General features: G+C 34.4%; 1 protein-coding gene across 1 annotated transcript in view; it reads left to right on the top strand.

Annotated features, from left to right (window-relative positions):
- Positions 1-21,276, top strand: part of LOC127835975 (uncharacterized) — a 120,460-nt gene extending 99,184 nt beyond the window's left edge. Inside the window, exons 5-10 of the mRNA XM_052362393.1 lie at positions 6,153-6,260; positions 6,831-6,992; positions 7,238-7,462; positions 7,717-7,764; positions 20,634-20,833; positions 21,247-21,276. Coding sequence (XP_052218353.1) covers positions 6,153-6,260; positions 6,831-6,992; positions 7,238-7,462; positions 7,717-7,764; positions 20,634-20,833; positions 21,247-21,276 — 773 coding nt within the window. The remainder of the gene's footprint in view (positions 1-6,152; positions 6,261-6,830; positions 6,993-7,237; positions 7,463-7,716; positions 7,765-20,633; positions 20,834-21,246) is intronic.
- The last annotated feature ends 331 nt before the right edge of the window (positions 21,277-21,607 follow it).

Here is a 21,607-nt window from a genome sequence, read left to right as displayed (position 1 = left end):
CATGGAGCTCTACATTTTGAGTGGTGAAAGGTCAAGGTCATCCTTCTAGGTCAAATATATGGGTCAAAATTGCTAATGTAATGTAACTTCTGCAATATTGAAGCTAGCAATTTTATATTTGACATGCATGTGTATCTCATGGAGCTGCACATATTGAGTGGTGAAGGGTCAAGGTCATCCTTCAAGGTCAAACGTCATATAGGGGGACATTGTGTTTCACAAACACATATTGTTTACTAATAATTTTCTAATTCTTATAATTTGTCACTCATTAACTTTTTTGCGAAGATTTCGGCCAGCGTAGCTCAAGCCCAGCCTGTGCATTTGCGTTGTCTGGTCAGAGGCGATGCTGTCGGCTATAAAATCACTCAAGGTTTTATGGTCTCATTATGTATCTCCTGTGCAGACTGAGAGATGCACCGGCTGGGTGGGCTATAGCTGTGATGGGTGCATATGGCAAAAGACCCATTTTCGCATGATACAGGTCTTTTTAAATCTTAGTGCAAGTTGTAAATGCATATTTTAGCACAATGCATTTTGATATAAAAATGAATAAAAAAAAGCAAATACACCAAACTGGCAAATAAGGGTAGCCTATTCCAGACGCGCTGACCGAGTACGGCAACAATTTGTGGTTAGATTAGTAAACGATTTTCCTCTTTAAGCGACACTATACTATTTCGGTAGTGTTTTGTTTTTCTCATCTTGAAAGCAAAACTGTGACTATTGATAGTCAATTATATCTTCCCCTGACGATTTAGTGACTGAGTACAGACCCTGAAATTCTTCGAGATTGATTTTAATGAGTAGTTGTAACTGGGCCACAATTTGTGTCTATGGGTCCTTTGAACATGCAGATAGTAGTCCGGAATTTCGTACATTGAACAGTGTTAATCCTTTGCGTTGTGCATAGACACAGTGATGCAGCCAAATTTCAGGGGATTTCTCTCGAATCAGCCTATTACATATTCGAACGTATTCATTCGTGCCTGCTGGCGTTATGTAGTAATTAAGGTGAAAAGCTGGGTAAAACAGCTACGCAGAAAAAAGCATGTCTGAGTATTTTATACCGATGTTAAGGTCATAGACTGGTTCACACGTATGAACTACGAGGGTAAAAAGTAATGCATCAACAACAAAGTATGGGTCAACAGCGCGGTCTTTATGACTACCTAATTCGTAAGTAAGAAATACTACTTGCAGATTTATTTTTAGCTCATCTATTTTTTGAAGAAAAAAAAAGAGCTATTGTCAAAACCTTGGCGTCGGCGTCAGCGTCGGCGTACGGTTAAGTTTTGTGTTTAGGTCCACTTTTCTCATAAAGTATCAATGCTATTGCATTCAAACTTGGTACACTTACTTACTATCATGAGGGGTCTGGGAATGCAAAGCTAGATAACTCTGGCGTGCATTTTGTCAAAATTATGTGCCCTTTTTATACTTAGAAAATTGAAAATTTTGATTAAGTTTTGTGTTTAGGTCCATTTTATTCCTTAAGTATCATAGCTTTTGCTTTCATACTTGCAACACTTACTAACTATCATAAGGGGACTGTGCAGGCAAAGTTATGTAACTCTGACTGGCATTTGGACGAAATTATGGGCCCTTTATACTTAGAAAATTGAAAATTTGGTTAAGTTTTGTGTTTTGGTCCACTTAACCTCTAAAGTAGCATAGATATTGCTTTCATACTTGGAACACTCGCAAGCTATCATAAGGGGACAGTAAAGGACAAGTTGCATAACTCTGGTTGTCCTTTTTACCAAGTAATGGCCCTTTTTTGACTTAGTAACTTTGAATATATGGTTAATTTTTATGTTTAGATCCACTTTACTTCTAAAGTATCAAGGCTATTGCTTTCAAACTTCAAATACTTTCATGCAATCATGAGGTTACTGTACCTGGTAAGTTGAATTTTACCTTGACCTTTGAATGACCTTGACTCTTAAGGTCAAATTATTAATTTGTGTTTAAATTGCCATAACTTCTTTATTTATGATTAGATTTGATTGATACTTTGACAAAACCACACTTACCTGACAAACCACAATAGACTCCACCCAAACCATCCCCCATTTTACCCCCCCCCCTCCACCCGATTCCCCCCCCCCCCAATTTTTTTCTTTGCATTTTTTTTTGCATTTTTGGAAGATAAGGTAATAAATGACCACACACCCACACTATACACCCTCTCCACTCCACCCCTCCCTTCTTCGTGATTGAAATTGAGATAGGTACCATCACTTTTAAAAAGAAAAATAGATGAGCGGTCTGCACCCGCAAGGTGGTTTCAAAAAAGTTTTGTAAAGAGAATTTCTATCATGAAATTATATTCTTAGTGTGATAGGTGTTCACTATTCCAACAATATTCATGTAATATGATGGTGATTACACATTTTATTTTATATTAACTGGTTACAATAGATAATATAATTTGCAACAGGTCATACAAGTAAGTGTGGCGTAGTGGTAGCTCATCCGCTTACAAATCCTGACGACACTGGTTCAAATACCGGCGACGTTAGTTTTTTGTTCAACTTTTTTTATTACCGCCGAAAAAAATTCTGAGGGGATGTAGTAATTGGTCCCGTCCGTCTGTGCGTCCGTCTGTGCATCCGTCCTACCGTCCGAAACTTTGTCCAGAGCATAACTCCAAATTTATTCAATGGATTTACCTTAAACTTAGAATATAAACAAATGGCAAGAAGGAGAAGTGCAGTGACTAAGAACCATAACTCTATCTACCTTAGTTTTTGAATTATCTCCCTTTATTTAATTTCAAAGTAAATTTTTGTCCGGAGCATAACTCTAAATCTACTGAAGGGATTTACTTGAAACTTGAAATATAAACAAATGGCAAGTATGAGAAGTGCAGTGACTAAGAACCATAACTCTATATATCTTAGTTTTCGAATTATCTCCCTTTAATTTCAAAGTAAATTTTTGTCCGGTGCATAATCTAAATCTACTGAAGGGATTTACTTGAAACAAATGTAAACAGATGGCAACTAGGAGAATTGCAGTGAACATGAACCATAACTCTTTCGGCCGTAGTTTTTGAATAATCTCCCTTTATTTATTTATATTTTTTATTTTATTTATATTTAATTTATTTATAATTTTAAATTATATTTAATTTAGTTTCATAGTAAATATTTTAGCTTTTCAATTTTTAATACCTCCCTTTATCTAATTTTGCAATAATACCTTAATTTGAAAACTGAAGTATTCACTGTAAAATGAATAGGTGAGTTTAAGGAAAAATACAGTGATCAAGAACAGTAACTGTTTATAGTCTTCTTTTTTTAATTATCTCCCTTTCTTTCACTTCCATATATTTTATTTTCTACAGCATAACTCCAACACTATATAACTACATGTAATTGATTCTTGAAATATAAATAGATGACACAGGTGCCATGTTGTACAAATATTATTTTACTCTCTAAAACAAATGTTGTCATACAAGCAAACACATTTCGGCGGGAATTCGGAGCTACTGTGAAAAGCTCTTGTTATTACTTTAAATTAGTAAAGTCTATTAAAAACGTTAAATATTTTTAAGCAACATATCTTATAACATTTGAAAATATGCCAAAATATAATGTGGATGGGGACGAGATTTTGATTAAATTATCATAGTTCCACTTGTTACATATATGCCATCATTCCAATTAACTTCAATAAATACGTTCCTTATATTTTAATGCCCCCGGTAGGGTGGCATTTAGCAGTTGAACTGTCCATCAGTCCGTCTGTCTGTCCGTCCGTCCGAAAACTTTAACATTGGCCGTAACTTTTGCAATATTGAAGATAGCAACTTGATATTTGGCATGCATGTGTATCTCATGAAGCTGCACATTTTAAGTGGTGAAAGGTCAAGGTCATCCTTCAAGGTCAAAAGTAAAAAAAAATGCAATCCAAGGGAAGTAATAAGCTTTAAAAGGGAGATAATTTCTAAACCTGCCAAATGATATATTGAAATTTTATTTCAAAGCGGCGCGATAGGGGGCATTGTGTTTCTGACAAACACATCTCTTGATTGCTAATTTTTTACATAGTCATGTTTTATTTTACAAAGTGAATCTTGTCATATTTGGTTTTGAGATACTATACTTTTTTAATGTTTTTACTGATGGGGTACGTTACTTTAAATAGTTTTAACGGATTAATTATTGTCTGGTTTCGTGCAGAAGACTGTATTTTTCAGGGCATCAATATCTTTAAACTTTGTGACAGCAAACATTTACATTGCGATTTTGGGCGGCAAGAGAGGGGGTCGAATTACAGTATATTCATCTTAATTTGCAAATTATTTTGCACATTATTTAAATAATTTGAATAAGGATTAAATATTTTTTTATTATTTAAATAATTTGAATAAGGATCAAATATTATATTATTTAGATAATTTGTATAAGGATTGAAAACTTCGGAACTTGTGCTCTAAAATATAGCGTGCATGTAATATTTTGGGTATGTTCGAAGTCCGTAAATATAACATCAACACCATCAAAAAAACAACACAACAACAACAACAAATTGTTCCTTTCTGCTTAAAAGAAAATGAAGCGAACGTAACAGTATAACGAATTGTAACAAAACAAGGAAAACAAAGATATAAATTTGACCTTAGCTTGCGAATGAAAACGTCGTCCAGTCTCGTAATTAGTAATGATATAATTATTACATTAATTAAAACAAGAACATAAATAAAAGTCTAGCCAATCAGAAATAAAATTAACATCCCGGCATTTACTTGCTTGCAAAATACAAAGCGCCCTTGATACATATTTCTGATTTTCCAATTGATATAGGATGGTTTGCAATATTTCACCACTTGTTTCATTTATGTGTACTTATTCTAAAAACACACTTTCCTCTTTGATAGCCTTTTAGATTTTCATTCAATCAATGGTTCCTTTAACATTGAACAGAAAATTCCCTGCATCTTTCCAATGGACTTCCAACGCTGTGGGCGCTCTCGTTGGCGAAGTTATGGGCCTTGGACTTGGAATTTTCTCTATAATAACCGTTTTGCTGAGGGTTTTTTCAAATCAATTTCAGATTGTTGGTATGCGAGTCAAACTACATGACTTACATAAATGAAGTTTGAATTTCCAATCCATTGATTTTTGGCAAAGTTATGGACATTGGACATAGAAATTCTCTGTTTTCCAGAGTTTGTTTTTACAAAACACTTTAAGATATTAAGCTGATTTTTAGAATGTGAGTATACCTAGTACCGGTATTACCTACATGATTTACCGATGAAATGTGAGTTTCGGTCCTGTCCATTGAATTTTGGCGAAGTTATGGGGTTGGACTGGAAAGTTTCTGTTTCAGATTTTTTTCATAAGTCGTTCAGATATTTAGCGGTTTTTGTGTATGTGTGAGTCTATTTATATGACTGACGGATGAAGTGTGAGTTTTGTGCCAGTCCATTGATTTTTGGCAAAGTTAAGGGCCTTGTGGACTTAACATTTTTGTCTAAAACAGCTGCTTTGCGGATTCAAAGCGTATTAGGGGGCATTGTGTTTCACAAACACAGGTCATGTTTTATTGGTACTATGTACTTCTATGAATACTAGTATATCAACTACTATGTCTACTCTTACTGTTACTGCTTCTACTACTACTACTACTTCAAAAAACAACTACTACTACCACTGCTGCTGCTGGTACTTCTGCTTCTACTCTTACTAATGCATAATGTATACTTATATGTATGACATGTTGGCACTCATATCCTAACTATGAATATAATATAATCAATCTAAAAGAAATATGTTATCTTTTATTACCGGTACTAGTTTATAAATAAATGTCTTCATTAACATTGATGTACTTATTGACCTGGTAAACCTTGCATCCCATTGCCGATGTTTTATTTATTATTAGAATGTTTGTATTGCAGTTTTCCCTTTTTTGCGCTAGATTTAAAAGCATTTATCATTGGCTTCAAGTAATTAGTAAATCATTTTAGTTTGCAAAAAGACTCCAAACATTAAGACATTGGTCTTGGGATGACAGTTAAAACAATTTTAGTCCGATGGTCCATCTCCACCTTGGGCAAATATATTTTACTGTTCCATATATTACCAAGAATTTATCTTTCTGCTAAGTTGACAATATTTTTTTCTTTGTTAAAGCCATACTTGCACTGTCAAAAAGAGTTGAACAACTTGAAACAAAAATAAATCAAACAACTACAAATGATGTCATTCTTCCAAAAGGCGAAATCCTGCATGGCAAATTGGGTAACTAAGTTACATTGCAATAAGAGAGAGCAACAACACAAACTATAAAATATTGTAATGTATATGAATCGTTTTTGTTACTTTTGTTACAAGTAATTAGTAAATCATTTTAGTTTGCAAAAAGACTCCAAACATTAAGACATTGGTCTTGGGATGACAGTTAAAACAATTTTAGTCCGATGGTCCATCTCCACCTTGGGCAAATATATTTTACTGTTCCATATATTACCAAGAATTTATCTTTCTGCTAAGTTGACAATATTTTTTTCTTTGTTAAAGCCATACTTGCACTGTCAAAAAGAGTTGAACAACTTGAAACAAAAATAAATCAAACAACTACAAATGATGTCATTCTTCCAAAAGGCGAAATCCTGCATGGCAAATTGGGTAACTAAGTTACATTGCAATAAGAGAGAGCAACAAGACAAACTATAAAATATTGTAATGTATATGAATCGTTTTTGTTACTGTGAAATAGAGAGCTAGATTTTTAATGCTGAATTTATTGAAATTTAACTGTATTTAATGTAGTGTGTTTGAATGTATTTTTATTTATATTTTAATATAAAGAATCCAAGTTAACCATCCATGCAGAGGATGTTGCAGCTGACGAAAATATTACAAAGAGACTGGATGATGTAGCAAACAGTATAATTAACCAGACACCTGTACAACAGCAAAACTCTACTCTTAGAATCTATTTTTATGCACCATTCCAAATAATTCAGAGAGGTTGGTAAATTCCAATTTATTACAACATGGTTGGTTAATTCCAATTTTTTACTATATTGTTAAACATGTATTACTGTATGAAAAGTGATTACATTAACAAGTAATTGTTTAATGTGTTCTTAAGAAATATTTATTGTTTAACTATTAAATCGATTAAGAAGAGTAATATATATGTATGTATTACTATATATATCCAAGAAGATGTATTCTTATGTGTACTTATATAAACTGTAATTTATTGTTAGGTTTGAGCAGAATTATATGCACAAAAAGAAAATGTCTGGAGCTTTATATTGAATCTCCCTCGATACAAAGCTGGATCACATTATGTGAGGATTTCTCCAATGGTTCAATTGCAATGGAATTCGAGCCGGTACAAAGATATCTAAGAACATTTGAAGGGTGCGAAAATTTGACTTTGAGAATGGAATTTGACGAAGAATATTTTGCATGCTGTGCAAAAGCAAGCAGTAAGTAACTAAGGTTTGTTTTGAAATATGTTGTATTTATCAAATTGAGTATCTTTAAATGTATTTGTTGCGTAAATTTTGAAAAATAATTTCTCCAAGGTTCATTGTTGACTCGTTTTTGTCTAGATGAAAAGAAGAAAACATACATTTTCATTAACTTACATTTATAAATGTATATTGCACAAATTCTTTAAATCAATCACCTGTTTTATATTAAGAGCGCAACAAGTTAACTGTTGTTGTTTTATTTGCAGTCAACCACTTGAACTCAAGGTTAAATTATTTAACGGGTTCGGAAGAAGGTTAGTACATGTCAATTTAGTTATTTAAACGTATAAACAATTCATTAACATTGATAACGCTATGCCTAATCCCTATATGCATAACAAAAATATGAACCTCATCAAGAATGCAAATGATAATATATACTTCTCTAGTATTAGTACTGTATATCAATAACTTCCCTTGAACATTCTAACCCTTTGATGAGACTGGGTACATGTATGTGGAACAAAATTGCGCCAATCATTAAACAATATACAGTTATTTCATGGATGCACGGTGAACAGTCAAAACTGTTGTCCCAAGGTATCATAGGGATGACTTTGGAACTGTTGCCCGAGGCCGATTGATGAATGTGATATCTTTTGATACATTTATAATAAGAAGACCACAGATCCCGAAAAAGTATACAAAAGAATGGTGAGATAAAACAGACCCCAATGTTTTTAGCTCACCTGAGCACAACGTGCTCATGTCCGTCTTCCGTTGTCAACATTTTGCCTTGTTAACACTCTAGAGGCCACATTGTCTGATCTTCATGAATCTTGGTCAAAAGATTTGTACCAATGATATCTTGGTCGTGTTCGAAACTGGGTCACATGAGGTCAAAAACTAGATCACCATGTCAAATGAAATAAAAAGCTTGTTAATACTCATAAGTCACATTTATTGTCCAATCTTCATGAAACTTTGTCTGAATATTTGTCCCAATAATATCTCAGCTGAGTCGAAAATGGTTCTGGTCCATTGAAAAACAGGGCTTTCAGGGGGCGGGGCAGTTTATCTTATATGGCTATAGTTGAACCTTGTTAACACTCTAGAAGTCTTATTTTTAGACTAATCTTCATGAAACTTGGTCATAACATTTGTTCTAATGATATATGGGCTGCGTTTTTAAATGGTTCAAGTTTGTTGAAAAACATGGCCGCCAGGGGGCGGGAGAGTTTTGCTTTTATGGCTATAGTAAAACCTTGTTAACACTTTAGAAGTCACATTTACTGTCTAATCTTAATGAGACTTGGTCATAACATTTGTTTCAATGATAGCTCAGTTGAGTTTGAAAATGGTGCCAGTCTGTTGAAAAATATGGCTGCCAGGGGGCGGGGCAGTTTTCCTTATATGGCTATAGTAAAACCTTGTTAACACACTAGGAGTCACATTTATAGTCCAATGGTCATGAAACTTGGTCAGAACATTTGTTCTTATGATATCTCAGCTGAGTTCGAAAATGGTTCCGGTCTATTGAAAAACATGGCCACCAGGGGGCGGGGCAGTTTTCCTTTTATGGCTATAGTAAAACCTTGTTAACACTCTAGAAGTCACATTTATAGTCCAATCCTTATGAAACTTGGTCAGAACATTCATTCTAATGATAGCTCGGTTGAGTTTGAAAATGGTTCCGGTCCGTTGAAAAAATGGCCGACAGGGGGGCGGGGAAGTTTTCCTAATATGGATATAGTAAAACCTTGTTAGCGCTCTAGAAGTCACATTTATAATCCAATCTTCATGGAACTTGGTCCGAAGATTTATTCTAATAATAGCTGAGTTCGAAAATGGTTTCAGTTCGTTGAAAAACATGGCCGCCAGGGAAGTTGCAGTTTTCCCAACATGACTATATTAAAACCATGTTAACACTCTAGTTGTAATGAGGATGTTGGTGCACGATGATGATAATGATGATGTGATACTGGTCATGGATTCAGACACATTTACAACAACCCAATATTTAATTATACCCCCACAAACGAAGTTTAGGGGGGTATATAGGAGTGAGCTTTTCGGTTGGTCTGTCGGTCGGTCCGCTCTCTAATTCAAGTTGTTTTTATCCGATCTTCACCAAACTTGGTCAGATGTTGTATCTAGATGATGTCTATGTCAAGTTCTAATATCGGTCATGCTTGGTCAAAAACTAGGTCACAGGGTCACTTAGTGCGTTTTAAACATATAGCATGGTGTCCGCTGTTTTTAGCTCACCTGAGCGATAGCTCGGGGTGAGCTATTGTGATCACTCACCGTCCGGCGTCCGTCCGTCCGTCCGTCTGTCTGTCTGTCTGTCTGTCTGTCTGTAAACAATTTGTAAACATCTTCTTCTACTAAACCATTGAGCCAATTTCAACTAAATTTCATGTGGAGCATCCCTAGGTCATGGGACAAAAGAATTGTTAAAAAAAATTTGATCACATAACCAAGATGGCCGCCATGACCAATTATGGTAAAAACCTTAAAAAATCTTCCTGTCAGAAACCGCTCATCAGATTTTCAAAAAATTTCACAGGGATGACCTTTGAAGGCTCCCCTGAAAAAGTTGTTCAAAGAAATTTGATTCGTCAAAAAACATGGCCGCAGGAGCTCGTTGAACTTTGCATGTTTATTCGTTTTTGCCTATTTTGTGAAAACTTTCAAAAATCTTCCACATTTTTTGTCCGATCCTTTTCAAATTTGCACAGTGTCTTTATATCAATGAGGACACGAACCCTACAAAAAAATGAGCATTATTGGTCCATGAAGTACAGATTTACCTCCCCTTGAATTGAAAAAAATGGTGTTTATGCAATAAAGTCCAAATTTTTCATCCAATTCTTTCCAAACTTGTAAGGATTTAGCATGGTTCGAACAAGGGAAACAACTACGGTTTATGCATGTTCTTTTTATTACAGATTTGCCTCCCTTTAATTCATTCAAAATCTCATTTTACAGCAGAGATTCCAAATCTGACCTGTAAATGAGCCCCATATTTACTGCCAGTGCTAGGTTACCTTTTCCCATTTGATCATTCTTAAATTTTGGTCTTGTAATGCTGCTACTGCTTCTGCTACTGCTACTGCTACTACTACTACTACTACTACTACTACTACTACTACAACTACTACTACTACTACTTCTACTACTACTACTACTACTTCTACTACTACTACTTCTACTACTACTACTACTACTACTACTACTACTACTACTACTACTACTACTACTAGTACTACTACTACTAGTACTACTACTACTAGTACTACTACTACTACCACCACCACCACCACCACCACGTCTACTATAACTACTTCTACTACTACTGCCACTACTACTACTACTTTTACCACTACTACTACTACTACTACTACTACTACCACTACTACTACTACTACTACTACTACTACTACTACTACTTCTACTACTACTACTACTACTACTACTACTACTACTACTACTACTACTACTACTTCTACTACTACTACTACTACTACTACTACTACTACTACAACTACTATTACTACTCCTACTATATTAAAGCCCATATAGGGGGGCATGCATGTTTTACTAACAGCCCTTGTTTCTATGGGATTTTAACCACAACTGTTCATGTTTATCTCCGACACATATTTTTAGGTCACCTGTCATGAAGTGACACGGTGAGCTTATGTGATCGTGTGATGTCCGGCGTCCGTTGTGCGTGCCTGCGTGTGTCCGTGCGTCCGTCCGTCAACAATTTGTTTGTGTAGACAGTAGAGGTCACAGTTTGCATCCAATCTTAATGAAATTTGGTCAAAATGTTTATCTTGATGAAATCCGGTTTGGGATTGTATTTGGGTCATCTGGGGTCAAAAACAAGGTCACTAGGTCAAATAATAGAACAACCTTCTGTAGACAATAGAGGTCACAGTTTTCATCCAATCTTTATGAAATTTGGTCAGAATGTTTATCTTGATGAAATCTGGGTTGGGATTTTATTTGGGTCATCTGGGGTCAAAAACTAGGTCACTAGGTCAAATTATAGAAAAACCTTGTGTAGACATTAGAGATCACAGTTTTCATCCAACCTTTATGAAAGTTGGTCAGAATTCTTGATGAAATCTGGGTGGGATTGTATTTGGGTCATCTGGGGTAAAAATCTAGGTCAAATAAATAGAAAAACCTTGTGTTGAAAATAGAGGTCACAGTTTTCATCCAATATTTATGAACTGTGGTCAGAATGTTTATCTTGATGAAATCTGGATTGGGATTGTATTTGGGTCATCTAGAGTCAGGAACTAGGTCACTAGGTCAAATCATAGAAAAACATTGTGTAGACAATAGAGGTCATAGTTTTCATCTGATCTTAATGAGTCAGGTGAGCGATTCAGGGCCATCATGGCCCTCTTGTTTGTGAAGACAACTTGCAAAATATTCTGTGTCAATGCTACATGTAGGGGTCACGTCTGTGACAAAGCTCTAGTTATAATTATTGCATTACTCAAATTAATTATTGCAATTACTTCAGATTGTTATCTTTGTCTTTTGCAGATATTCAACATATTGGTAAAACCAATAAAACAACAAGACTTGTTAAATATGAATGTTATTTGACCTTTCATTCACCTATCCTATTCTCTATAAAGCTCATTTATACCTGTGCTTGCATTCTTCCAGTACAATAGTGTTGATTGATGACTTTTTAAATAGCCATTTGTGTAACACTCCTTGGAAATTGGCCCCAATTAATGGGGCACTCCCAAGACCTTTATCGTTGTTTCTATTGGAAATATCATGCAAGGTGAGTCTGAAAATTGTTCCAGTTGTTTAAACACTATGTCAAAAATGTGAACAATTTGGTAGTAAAAAAAAACAACAAAATTATACCACATCTTTTAAGAAGCACAAAAAAATGTTTGGTTAAAAAGAAAAGTTGTTTTCGCAATTGTTTTTGCAAAAATAATGTATTTATGCTACATATTTTGCATTTAAATTACAAACAGTTGTTTTGATATGATAAATGTTCCAATGTCTTGTGTGTGTTTATTTCTATATTTGCACACATTTGTAACTATGAGATAGGTAAAGTGATGTTTTGTACCTTAAAAAAAGACCAGTGTTTAATTTCTAGCACATATTCTCATACTCATTTACTTGTTTATAACCAACTTTGATATATGATAACAATTTAACATATTGTATTTATTTATGCAAAATATATTTCATAAACACTACATTTGTAAATCTATTGATAAAATACAGTTGTTTTCGGTATCTAAAGCTGTTTTTTTGCAAAACAGGTTGTAACTAGTCATCTCCTATAACAACCAAAGATGCTGAGATGCTTATCTAATGATCTCAAATTTGGACAACAATTTGTGAAAAAAAGTATTTTCATTTTTATGCTCCCCCAAAATGTTTGGGGGGAGCATATAGTCGCCGCTTCGTTTGTCCGTGCGTCTGTCCGTGCACAATTTTTTCCGGGCTTTTTCTCAGCAATTAATGACTGGAATTCAATTAAACTTTATGGGAAGCTTCACTTCCAAGAGATGTGCATATTATCAGCCGGTTCTGGTCGGATGAATTTTCACAGAGTTATAGCCCTTTGAAATTTTCCATTAACTTTACATATAGTGCAATTCTTGTCCGGGCTATTTCTCAGCAACTAATGACCGAAATTCAATGAAACTTTATGGGAAGCTTCACTACCGAGAGGACATGTGCATATTATCAGCGGATTCTAGTCAGATGATTTTTCACAGAGTTATGGCCCTTTGAAATTTTCTATAAACTGTACATATAGTGCAATTGTTGTCCGGGCTATTTCTCCCCAACTACTGACTGGAATTCAATGAAGCTTTATGGGAAGCTTAACTACCTTGAGGAGATGTGCATGCTATTTGTGGGTTCTGGTTAGATGATTTATTTAGAGAGTTGCATAATGGCCCTTTGAAATTTTAAAGTTGCTAAACCATCCATCGTATTATTTTGTCCAAAGTTATGCCCCTCAAGACGTTTCCTTTTATCTGAATATATAGTGCAATATTGTGACCAAAAAAAATTGGGGAACATCACCCGTCTTCGACGGTTTCTTATCTTTTGCTGATGCTGATTATTAAATAGGTAACAAATGTCTATTTTAAAAACATAAACACACACACAAAACTACTTATAACGCATATATGTATATATCTGCCGAAACAACAAACCCTTTCTTTTCATAAAACAACGTTAACAACTCTTGCTTAACGTTAAAACTACTCAGGTGAGTGACCCAGGGCCACCATGGCCCTTTTTTTTGTAATTCCATTGTTAAAGTCCTTTGTCAACATGCACACTTTGACATACAACAGTGTACCGTTCAAACTACAAACATTAGTATGTATGCACTGTTGCATTAATGTGTCTGTGTGTCAGTAATAAACATATACAAGTTTGCAAAACTGTGGATGCTAAATTATTTTGTTTAGCATATATAAAATGTGGTGTGGAATAATCAATTTCGTTTTGTTCTCGTTATTTTTTTACATTTAATGATCTTAATATATTTATGCAGTTTAATAGATTGATGACCATTACAAATAAATTTTACTCAGATACAGACATATTTATCAGAATTCTTTGAATCAAAAGTAATATAAAATGTCTCCAGTATGTCAAGTCAAATGTCAAACGCGGGAAAAATGGCATATTGAGAAAAAAAACATTAGATAGGACATCTTCCATTTCGTTCTATATAATGCTTTGCAGCCAGTAGGACATGCAAGGGTGCTTATCAGTTAATTGTATTGCGATAAAACTATGACCGAACTTCAATGCAAGAACTATATTTGCATGCAAGGATCTCAATTATTTGATGAATAATATAACTAGATTTTACTACGGTTGTTTAATATCTGAAGTTGATTTCGGTACAAAGCAAAAATTAACTTATTAAGGCCTAATTTTCAACTTTTCCAAAAGTTATGATAACCCAACGAAGACAAAGTGCTTGTAATACATCATATTTTATTTTTAGCTCGACTATTATATATGAAATATACATAGTGGAGCTTTCTTACTCACCCCGGCATCTGCGTGAGTGTTGGAATGTTAAAGTTTGCGTACCACCTCAAATATTTTCTATGTCCCTTGGCATACCGCTTTCATATGTTGCATACTTCTTTACCAACATTACCCCAATTTATAAACAAGAGCAGACAACTGTAACAAGCATTTTGTAAGAATTATGGCCCTTTTTCCACTAAGAGTATGCATATTATTGATAAATCAATGTTAAAGTTTGCGTACCACCTAACATATTTATTTTCTATGTACCTTGTCATATTGCTTTTATATTTTGCATACATCTTAAGGTTACAGTACACTAAATAACCGTTTCATGAAGGGCTGTACTCTCTAAAAAAATTCCATAGTTGACAGGAAGGCATGTTTTACACTTTTATCTAGTATTCGGGTGTTATCTTTCGGAGATAATGGTAGGGCATGAATAGGTGTTCACTACTGAATCCCTGAAATATGAAAAACTTGAAGACTATAGTAAACCATCGCACTGAAAAAGGTTACACTCCACTAAGAAACGGCCGAAAAAAAAAGTTGCAAAAACATTCGATTTTGATTTGTGTCAAGTTCTTCCTTGCATTGTACATGACATATCATGTTATATTTTGTATTGCATAAATCGATTCCGCTTAGAAAGGCCTTTAAGAAAAGGTATGGTTATCGGGGTCTCTATGTGCAAAATGTTGCATTTATTTTTGCCTAAAGTTGTCGCTTTCACATTGAATTATATAGGGAAACTATTTAGTGTATTCTGACCTTAACCAACATGACCTAACGATAGAGAGCAGACAACTGTGTCAAGCATTTTGTAAGCATTATGTTCCCTTTTTATACTTAGAAAATTGAAAATTTGGTTAAGTTTTGTGTTTAGGTTCTTTTTGTCCCCTACCGGTTTCACCGGAGGGGACTTATGGTTTGCGCTCTGTGCGTCTGTCTGTCTGTCTGTCTGTCTGTCTGTGAGTCTGTCTGTCACACCTGCGATAACTTTAAAAGTTCTTAATAATTTTTCATGAAACTTGAAACATGGATAGATGGCAATATGGACATTATGCACGTCATTTCATTTTGTTCCTACGTCAAAAATTCTGGTTGCTATGGCAACAAATAGACTAGAAATACTGCTGAAAATGGTGGTTTTCTGGATCCTGCGATAACTTTTAAAGTTCTTAATATTTTTTCATGAAACTTGCAACATGGATAGATGGCAATATGGACATTATGCACGTCATTTCATTTTGTTCCTACGTCAAAAACTGTGGTTGCTATGGCAACCAAAAAAAATAATCTGAAAATGGTGTAATTTCTGACAATGGTGGAGCCGGTAGGGGACCATATTGCTTGACAATAGCCTTGTTATTCCTAAAGTATCAAAGCTATTGCTTTGAAACATGGATAGATGGCAATATGGACATTATGCACGTCATTTCATTTTGTTCCTACGTCAAAAATTCTGGTTGCTATGGCAACAAATAGACTAGAAATACTGCTGAAAATGGTGGTTTTCTGGATCCTGCGATAACTTTTAAAGCTCTTAATATTTTTTCATGAAACTTGCAACATGGATAGATGGCAATATGGACATTATGCACGTCATTTCATTTTGTTCCTACGTCAAAAACTGTGGTTGCTATGGCAACCAAAAAAAATAATCTGAAAATGGTGTAATTTCTGACAATGGTGGAGCCGGTAGGGGACCATATTGCTTGACAATAGCCTTGTTATTCCTAAAGTATCAAAGCTATTGCTTTCATACTTGCAACACTTACTAACTATCATAAGGGGACTGTGCAGGCAAAGTTATGTAACTCTGACTGACATTTTTACGGAATTATGGCCCCTTTTATACTTAGATAATTTAACATTTGGTTAAGTTTTGTGTTTTTGTCCATTTTACTCCTAAAGTATCATAGCTATTGCTTTCAGAATTGGAAAACTCGCTTACTATCATAAGGGGACTGTACAGGGCAAGTTGCATAACTCTGGTTGGCATTTTAAAGGAAATATGGCCATTTTTTTGTCTTCGTAACTTTGAATATTTTGTAAAATTTTGTGTTTAGATCCACTTTACTTCTAAAGTATCAAGGCTATTGATTTCAAACTTCAAATACTTTCTTACCATCATGAGGGTACTGTACCTGACAAGTTGAATATGACCTTGATCTTTGAATGATCTTGACACTCAAGGTCAAATTAATAAATTTTGCTTAAATTGCCATAACTTCTTTATTTATGATCAGATTTGATTAATACTTTGACAAAACAACACATACCTGACATACCACAATAGACTCCACCCAAACCATCCTCCACGCTCCACCCCAGAATCCCGCCCCCCCCCCCAAAAAAAAAAATGTGTTCCCTTTTTTTTCTAATTTTTGAAAGATCATCTAATAAATGACCACACCCCCACATTATACCCCCCTCTCCACCCCCAAGCCCCGCCCCCCCCCCCCCCCCCCCCGAAAAAAAAAAAACAACACAGTTTTTGAAAATGGTAAAAAAAAACACAAATATTTATTTTATTTTTGAAGGACCGTCCAACCATCCCACCCAACCTTTTGCTATCAAACTTGAAATAAAATCTTATTAGTTTGTTTTATGTCTTTACAAATGTTCAATAGATTGTTGGAAATATACTTGAACTCAGAATCGTCTATAAAGCACAACGTCTTTAAAACATAAGTGATCAATATGTTTCAATTATGGTCCTTTTCCACTTAGAATATGACTATATTACCTTGACTTTATTGAATATGAACAATTTCCTTATGATGGCTTACGTTATACTGTCAAGCACTCGAAAAGTCGAGCGCACTGTCTTCTGACAGCTCCTTTATTTTTTTGAAATGCCTTCCATAGATTTAAAGGGGCCTTTTCACAGATTTTGGCATGTTTTGAAGTTTTTCATTAAATGCTTTATATTGATAAATGTAACCATTGGATCTAAAAAGCTCCGGTAAAAAAAATCAAGAATAAAATTAAAAAAGAAAAAAAGTAACCACCAACAGGGCTCGAACCACTTAGCCCTGGAGTCCTGGAGTAAAAGTCAACAACTAAGACCACTCGGCCATCCGTGCTTATACAATGTGGAATGTATTTGTTTGCCTCTCTGGGTATATTGTTTTGCACATGTCGGTCGGTCTGTCGGTCGGTCTGTCAGTTCGTCCACCAAATGGTTTCAGGATGATAACTCAAGAATGCTTAGGCGTAGGATCATGAAACTTCATAGGTACATTGATCATGACTGGCAGATAACCCCTATTGATTTTCAGGTCACAAGGTCAAAGGTCAAGGTCACAGTGACTCGAAACAGTAAAATGGTTTCTAGATGATAACTCAAGAACGCTTTGGCTTAGGATCATGAAACTCCATAGGTACATTGTCATTTGATCATGACTGGCAGATGACCCCTATTGATTTTCAGGTCACTAGGTCAAAGGTCAAGGTCACACTGATTCAAAACAGTAAAATGGTTTCCCGTTGATAACTCAACAATGCTTAGGCCAAGGATCATGAAACTTCATAGGTACATTGATCTTGACTGGCAGATGAGCCCTATTGATTTTCAGGTTACTAGGTCAAAGGTCAATGTTACAGTGACTAGAAACAGTAAAATGGTTTCCGGATGATAACTCAAGAATGCTTAGGCCTAGGATCATGAAACTTAAAAGGTACATTGATCATGACTGGCAGATGACCCCTATTGATTTTCAGGTCACTAGGTCAAAGGTCAAGGTCACAGTGAGTCGAAACAGTAAAATGGTTTACGGATAATAACTCAAGAACGTTTAGGCCTAGGATCATGAAACTTCAAAGGTACATTGATCATGACTAGCAGATGACCCCTATTGATTTTCAGGTCACTAGGTCAAAGGTTAAGGTCACAGTGACCTGAAGCAGTAAAATGGTTTCTAACGTATTCACACAATGGCTGCCACTACAACTGAACGCCCAATTGGGGGGGGGGGTAGCATGCGTCTTTTACAAACAGCCCTTGTATACTTTATATAAGCAATCCTCGTAGTTTCACAAAATATAACGACATCAGAACTCTCCAAATAATTCAATCCTTTCGCGTTCAAAGAGAAATATATTCAAAGCATTTTAATTTATCTTTTAGGATATTATTTAAATTGTCATGACGCAAAAAAATGTATACTTTAGCGAACCGTTGATAATAAATTGTGCGGACAATATGCAAGTAAAAAGTATAAACATGTAATGAATTATTATATTAAGAAATTTAAACACAATAATGCCTAAATTGAGAAAAATGCATGACAAAAACCCAAAACAATACTCGAAGATTCTTAAAAGGCTTCAGCCCAAATCAAAGAATGATGTCTCGTCGCCAACTCATGATTTCTATGACTTTTAACCAAAAAAATACTAATCCACATTATGATGGCGAAGATGACACATTTTGGTTTTGTATCTATTGCTATTTTAAACTTTTGCAATCATACTTTTCAAACAGACATCTCTTAACCCTTTACCACTTAGATTAGTATTTTTACGCATGTGTAGGCCCTTAGAAAGTTAAATTTAATTAAAGGCCTTTCTTACTAGATTCAAGTTTTAATGGCTTTATTTCCAACCTTTAGATACTGATAAGCAGCAAACAGCATAAAACATAAACAGACTGCAAGTAACTCGCAGTTTGTTCTGGTTTTATGCTGTTCGCAAATAGCCATTTTCACTTTGCTTCTGAGTGGGAAAGGGTTAATAAACAACAGTCAAACCTGATGTTATGGGATTAGGAATAATTTCATCAAGGTGATAAACAAGGAAGGGATTAAATTAAACTGTAATTCAATCAGTTAAGTGTAAAAGTGTCAATTAGACTGTCATTCAACAGAGTGTACACTGTTGTACAATATACCAGTTTCAGCCACAGGTGTGGTTTCAGCAAAGATTCAGAAATGATGTTTATTTTTTATTTTATGATATTAATTTGAAGTAATACACAATAATTGTATAAACAACTTATGCCACACCAAATTGATTACTTATTATACAGATATAATATATCCAGATAATCACAAAAGTCACAATTGAAAACAGAATCAACAGTTAAAATCCAGCCAACATTATATTAGGATTGTATTTTAACAGAAATTAATTGATAAACAAGCATGTAATGAATCTACAGTAATTTCTTTGGTTTATATAATATATATTTATAAATAAATATGTCTTGTTGAAAACATTTAATTAATTATAGTAATTCTATTTAAATCAGGTTCTTAAGAAATATAAAATAAACCAGCTTGAAGCTTTGCATAGTAAGTTTTATTTGGCACGCCAATAATTTGTTTCATTTTTAACTTAAGAAAAAAGATTTAAAGGGTTGAAATAGTGTCCAAATGATATTATTTACTTATTGACATAAATATTTGTAAAGAAAGATTTTTTATAATATGAATCAAGGTATAAACATTTCTCTATACCAAATGTATATTCAATCATTGAACAAATAATATACGTTTAGTTGTAGTTTATATAAAAAAAAAACTCTGAAATGCTGTTGACAAATCATATGTACTTATACAGAGCACTTTTGTTATCTTTTGTTTAGTTTAGTTATAAATAACTTTTGAAGAATTGTTTATGGCCGATTCAATGGATTGAGAATCTTAATTGTTGTTTTGGGGACACGAGCCTCACAGATTCTGGGAAGTTAACAACTAAAACCTGTTTGTGCTTGAATTAAAGAAAAGCCAAATTAACATTGTCTTTCTTTTAACTCAAATAGTATTATAGTGGGTCATAATCACACTTGGGGAACTTGTATAAATGCATACAAAATTTACAAAGTTTGATAACCAGTCTGAAATCCGTAAGCTTTTCTGAATAATATTTCTTCAATTATCAAATATCAACCAAGTTAACATTGTCTTCTTATAACTGAAATAGTTTAAATCATATCACCATGAAACTTGGTCCCAGTGTTTTTGCATAGAATCTCGGCAGTTAGATCACTTGAAGAACGTCTGTATTATATCCTTTGAATGATCTATTATTTGCCAAATTACTATTGTGGCCTCTCTAACTCAAGATCAATGTATCTTATTACTTAAAATTTGCGCATTTTGTGACTCAATAGACTGCTCAACTGGCGAACAAAAGTCATGTGACAGCTCAGAGGGGGAGAAGGCTCTTGCTGAAAGTAAAAGAGAAAGAGTCAACTTAAGCATCACAACCAATGTAGGTCGTGCGGAGGAGGAGAATGCTCAACACCTGGAACAGTTACAACAGGATCACCTGACGCCCGACTCTGCCATATGCCAGTCCATCAAATACAAGGTACTTTATCCTGGTAGTTTTAGTTATGGATGTGTAAATAAAATCTTTCCTTTTAATACTTTAAAATCGTAATTATGTGTGGAAATTTCATTTTCGTTAATTTCGTGGATTTACTGAACCATTACTTTAAGATCCTAACGAATACATATGCCCAGCGTTTCAATTTTAAAGGTAGAAATACCTTGGGCATGAAAGAATTAAATATCCATAATGGTATCGTCGATATTTAGTACCAGTGGGATGTATTTGATATTTAGGGCCATTGTATGTAGTGTTGTTAATATCGTAGGACAACTGGTGTCAGTGTTTTTTAACCATTTTGGGAGTAATGCTGGGTGCTTTTTGATTGGGAAAAACAGCTTCGTTTTTCCAAAATTGGGCAATTATTGTTGTTGATGTTTGCTAACAAATAGGTTAAAGTTGAGAAAAACAATTCTACCTAATTTTCCAATTCCAATTTAGTGAACCAAAAAGATCATCAATTTCGTGATTAGCATTTATCTTGTTTCAGTGAAAAAAGGAATTTTTACAAATTAGTCAAACTGGTTTTGTTTATTTATTTCTATACACACCATTGTAATTACTGTAAACATTATTAAGATTCTATCCTTTGATGATGTATTGAACGGAAACCAATTTAACACTCAATGTCACAGTGACCCGGACCTTTGAGTTAGTGACCCCAATTTCCCTTACTTAAATGTAAATATAATACTTTAATTCCAAATGTGGTCTTTTGTGTGTTATCAGGGTATCCACGTCTGTATATCAGTT

Source organism: Dreissena polymorpha, chromosome 6, assembly GCF_020536995.1.
Source record: "Dreissena polymorpha isolate Duluth1 chromosome 6, UMN_Dpol_1.0, whole genome shotgun sequence".
NCBI lineage: Eukaryota > Metazoa > Mollusca > Bivalvia > Myida > Dreissenidae > Dreissena > Dreissena polymorpha.
This window is presented reverse-complemented; position numbering and strand designations above follow the sequence as displayed.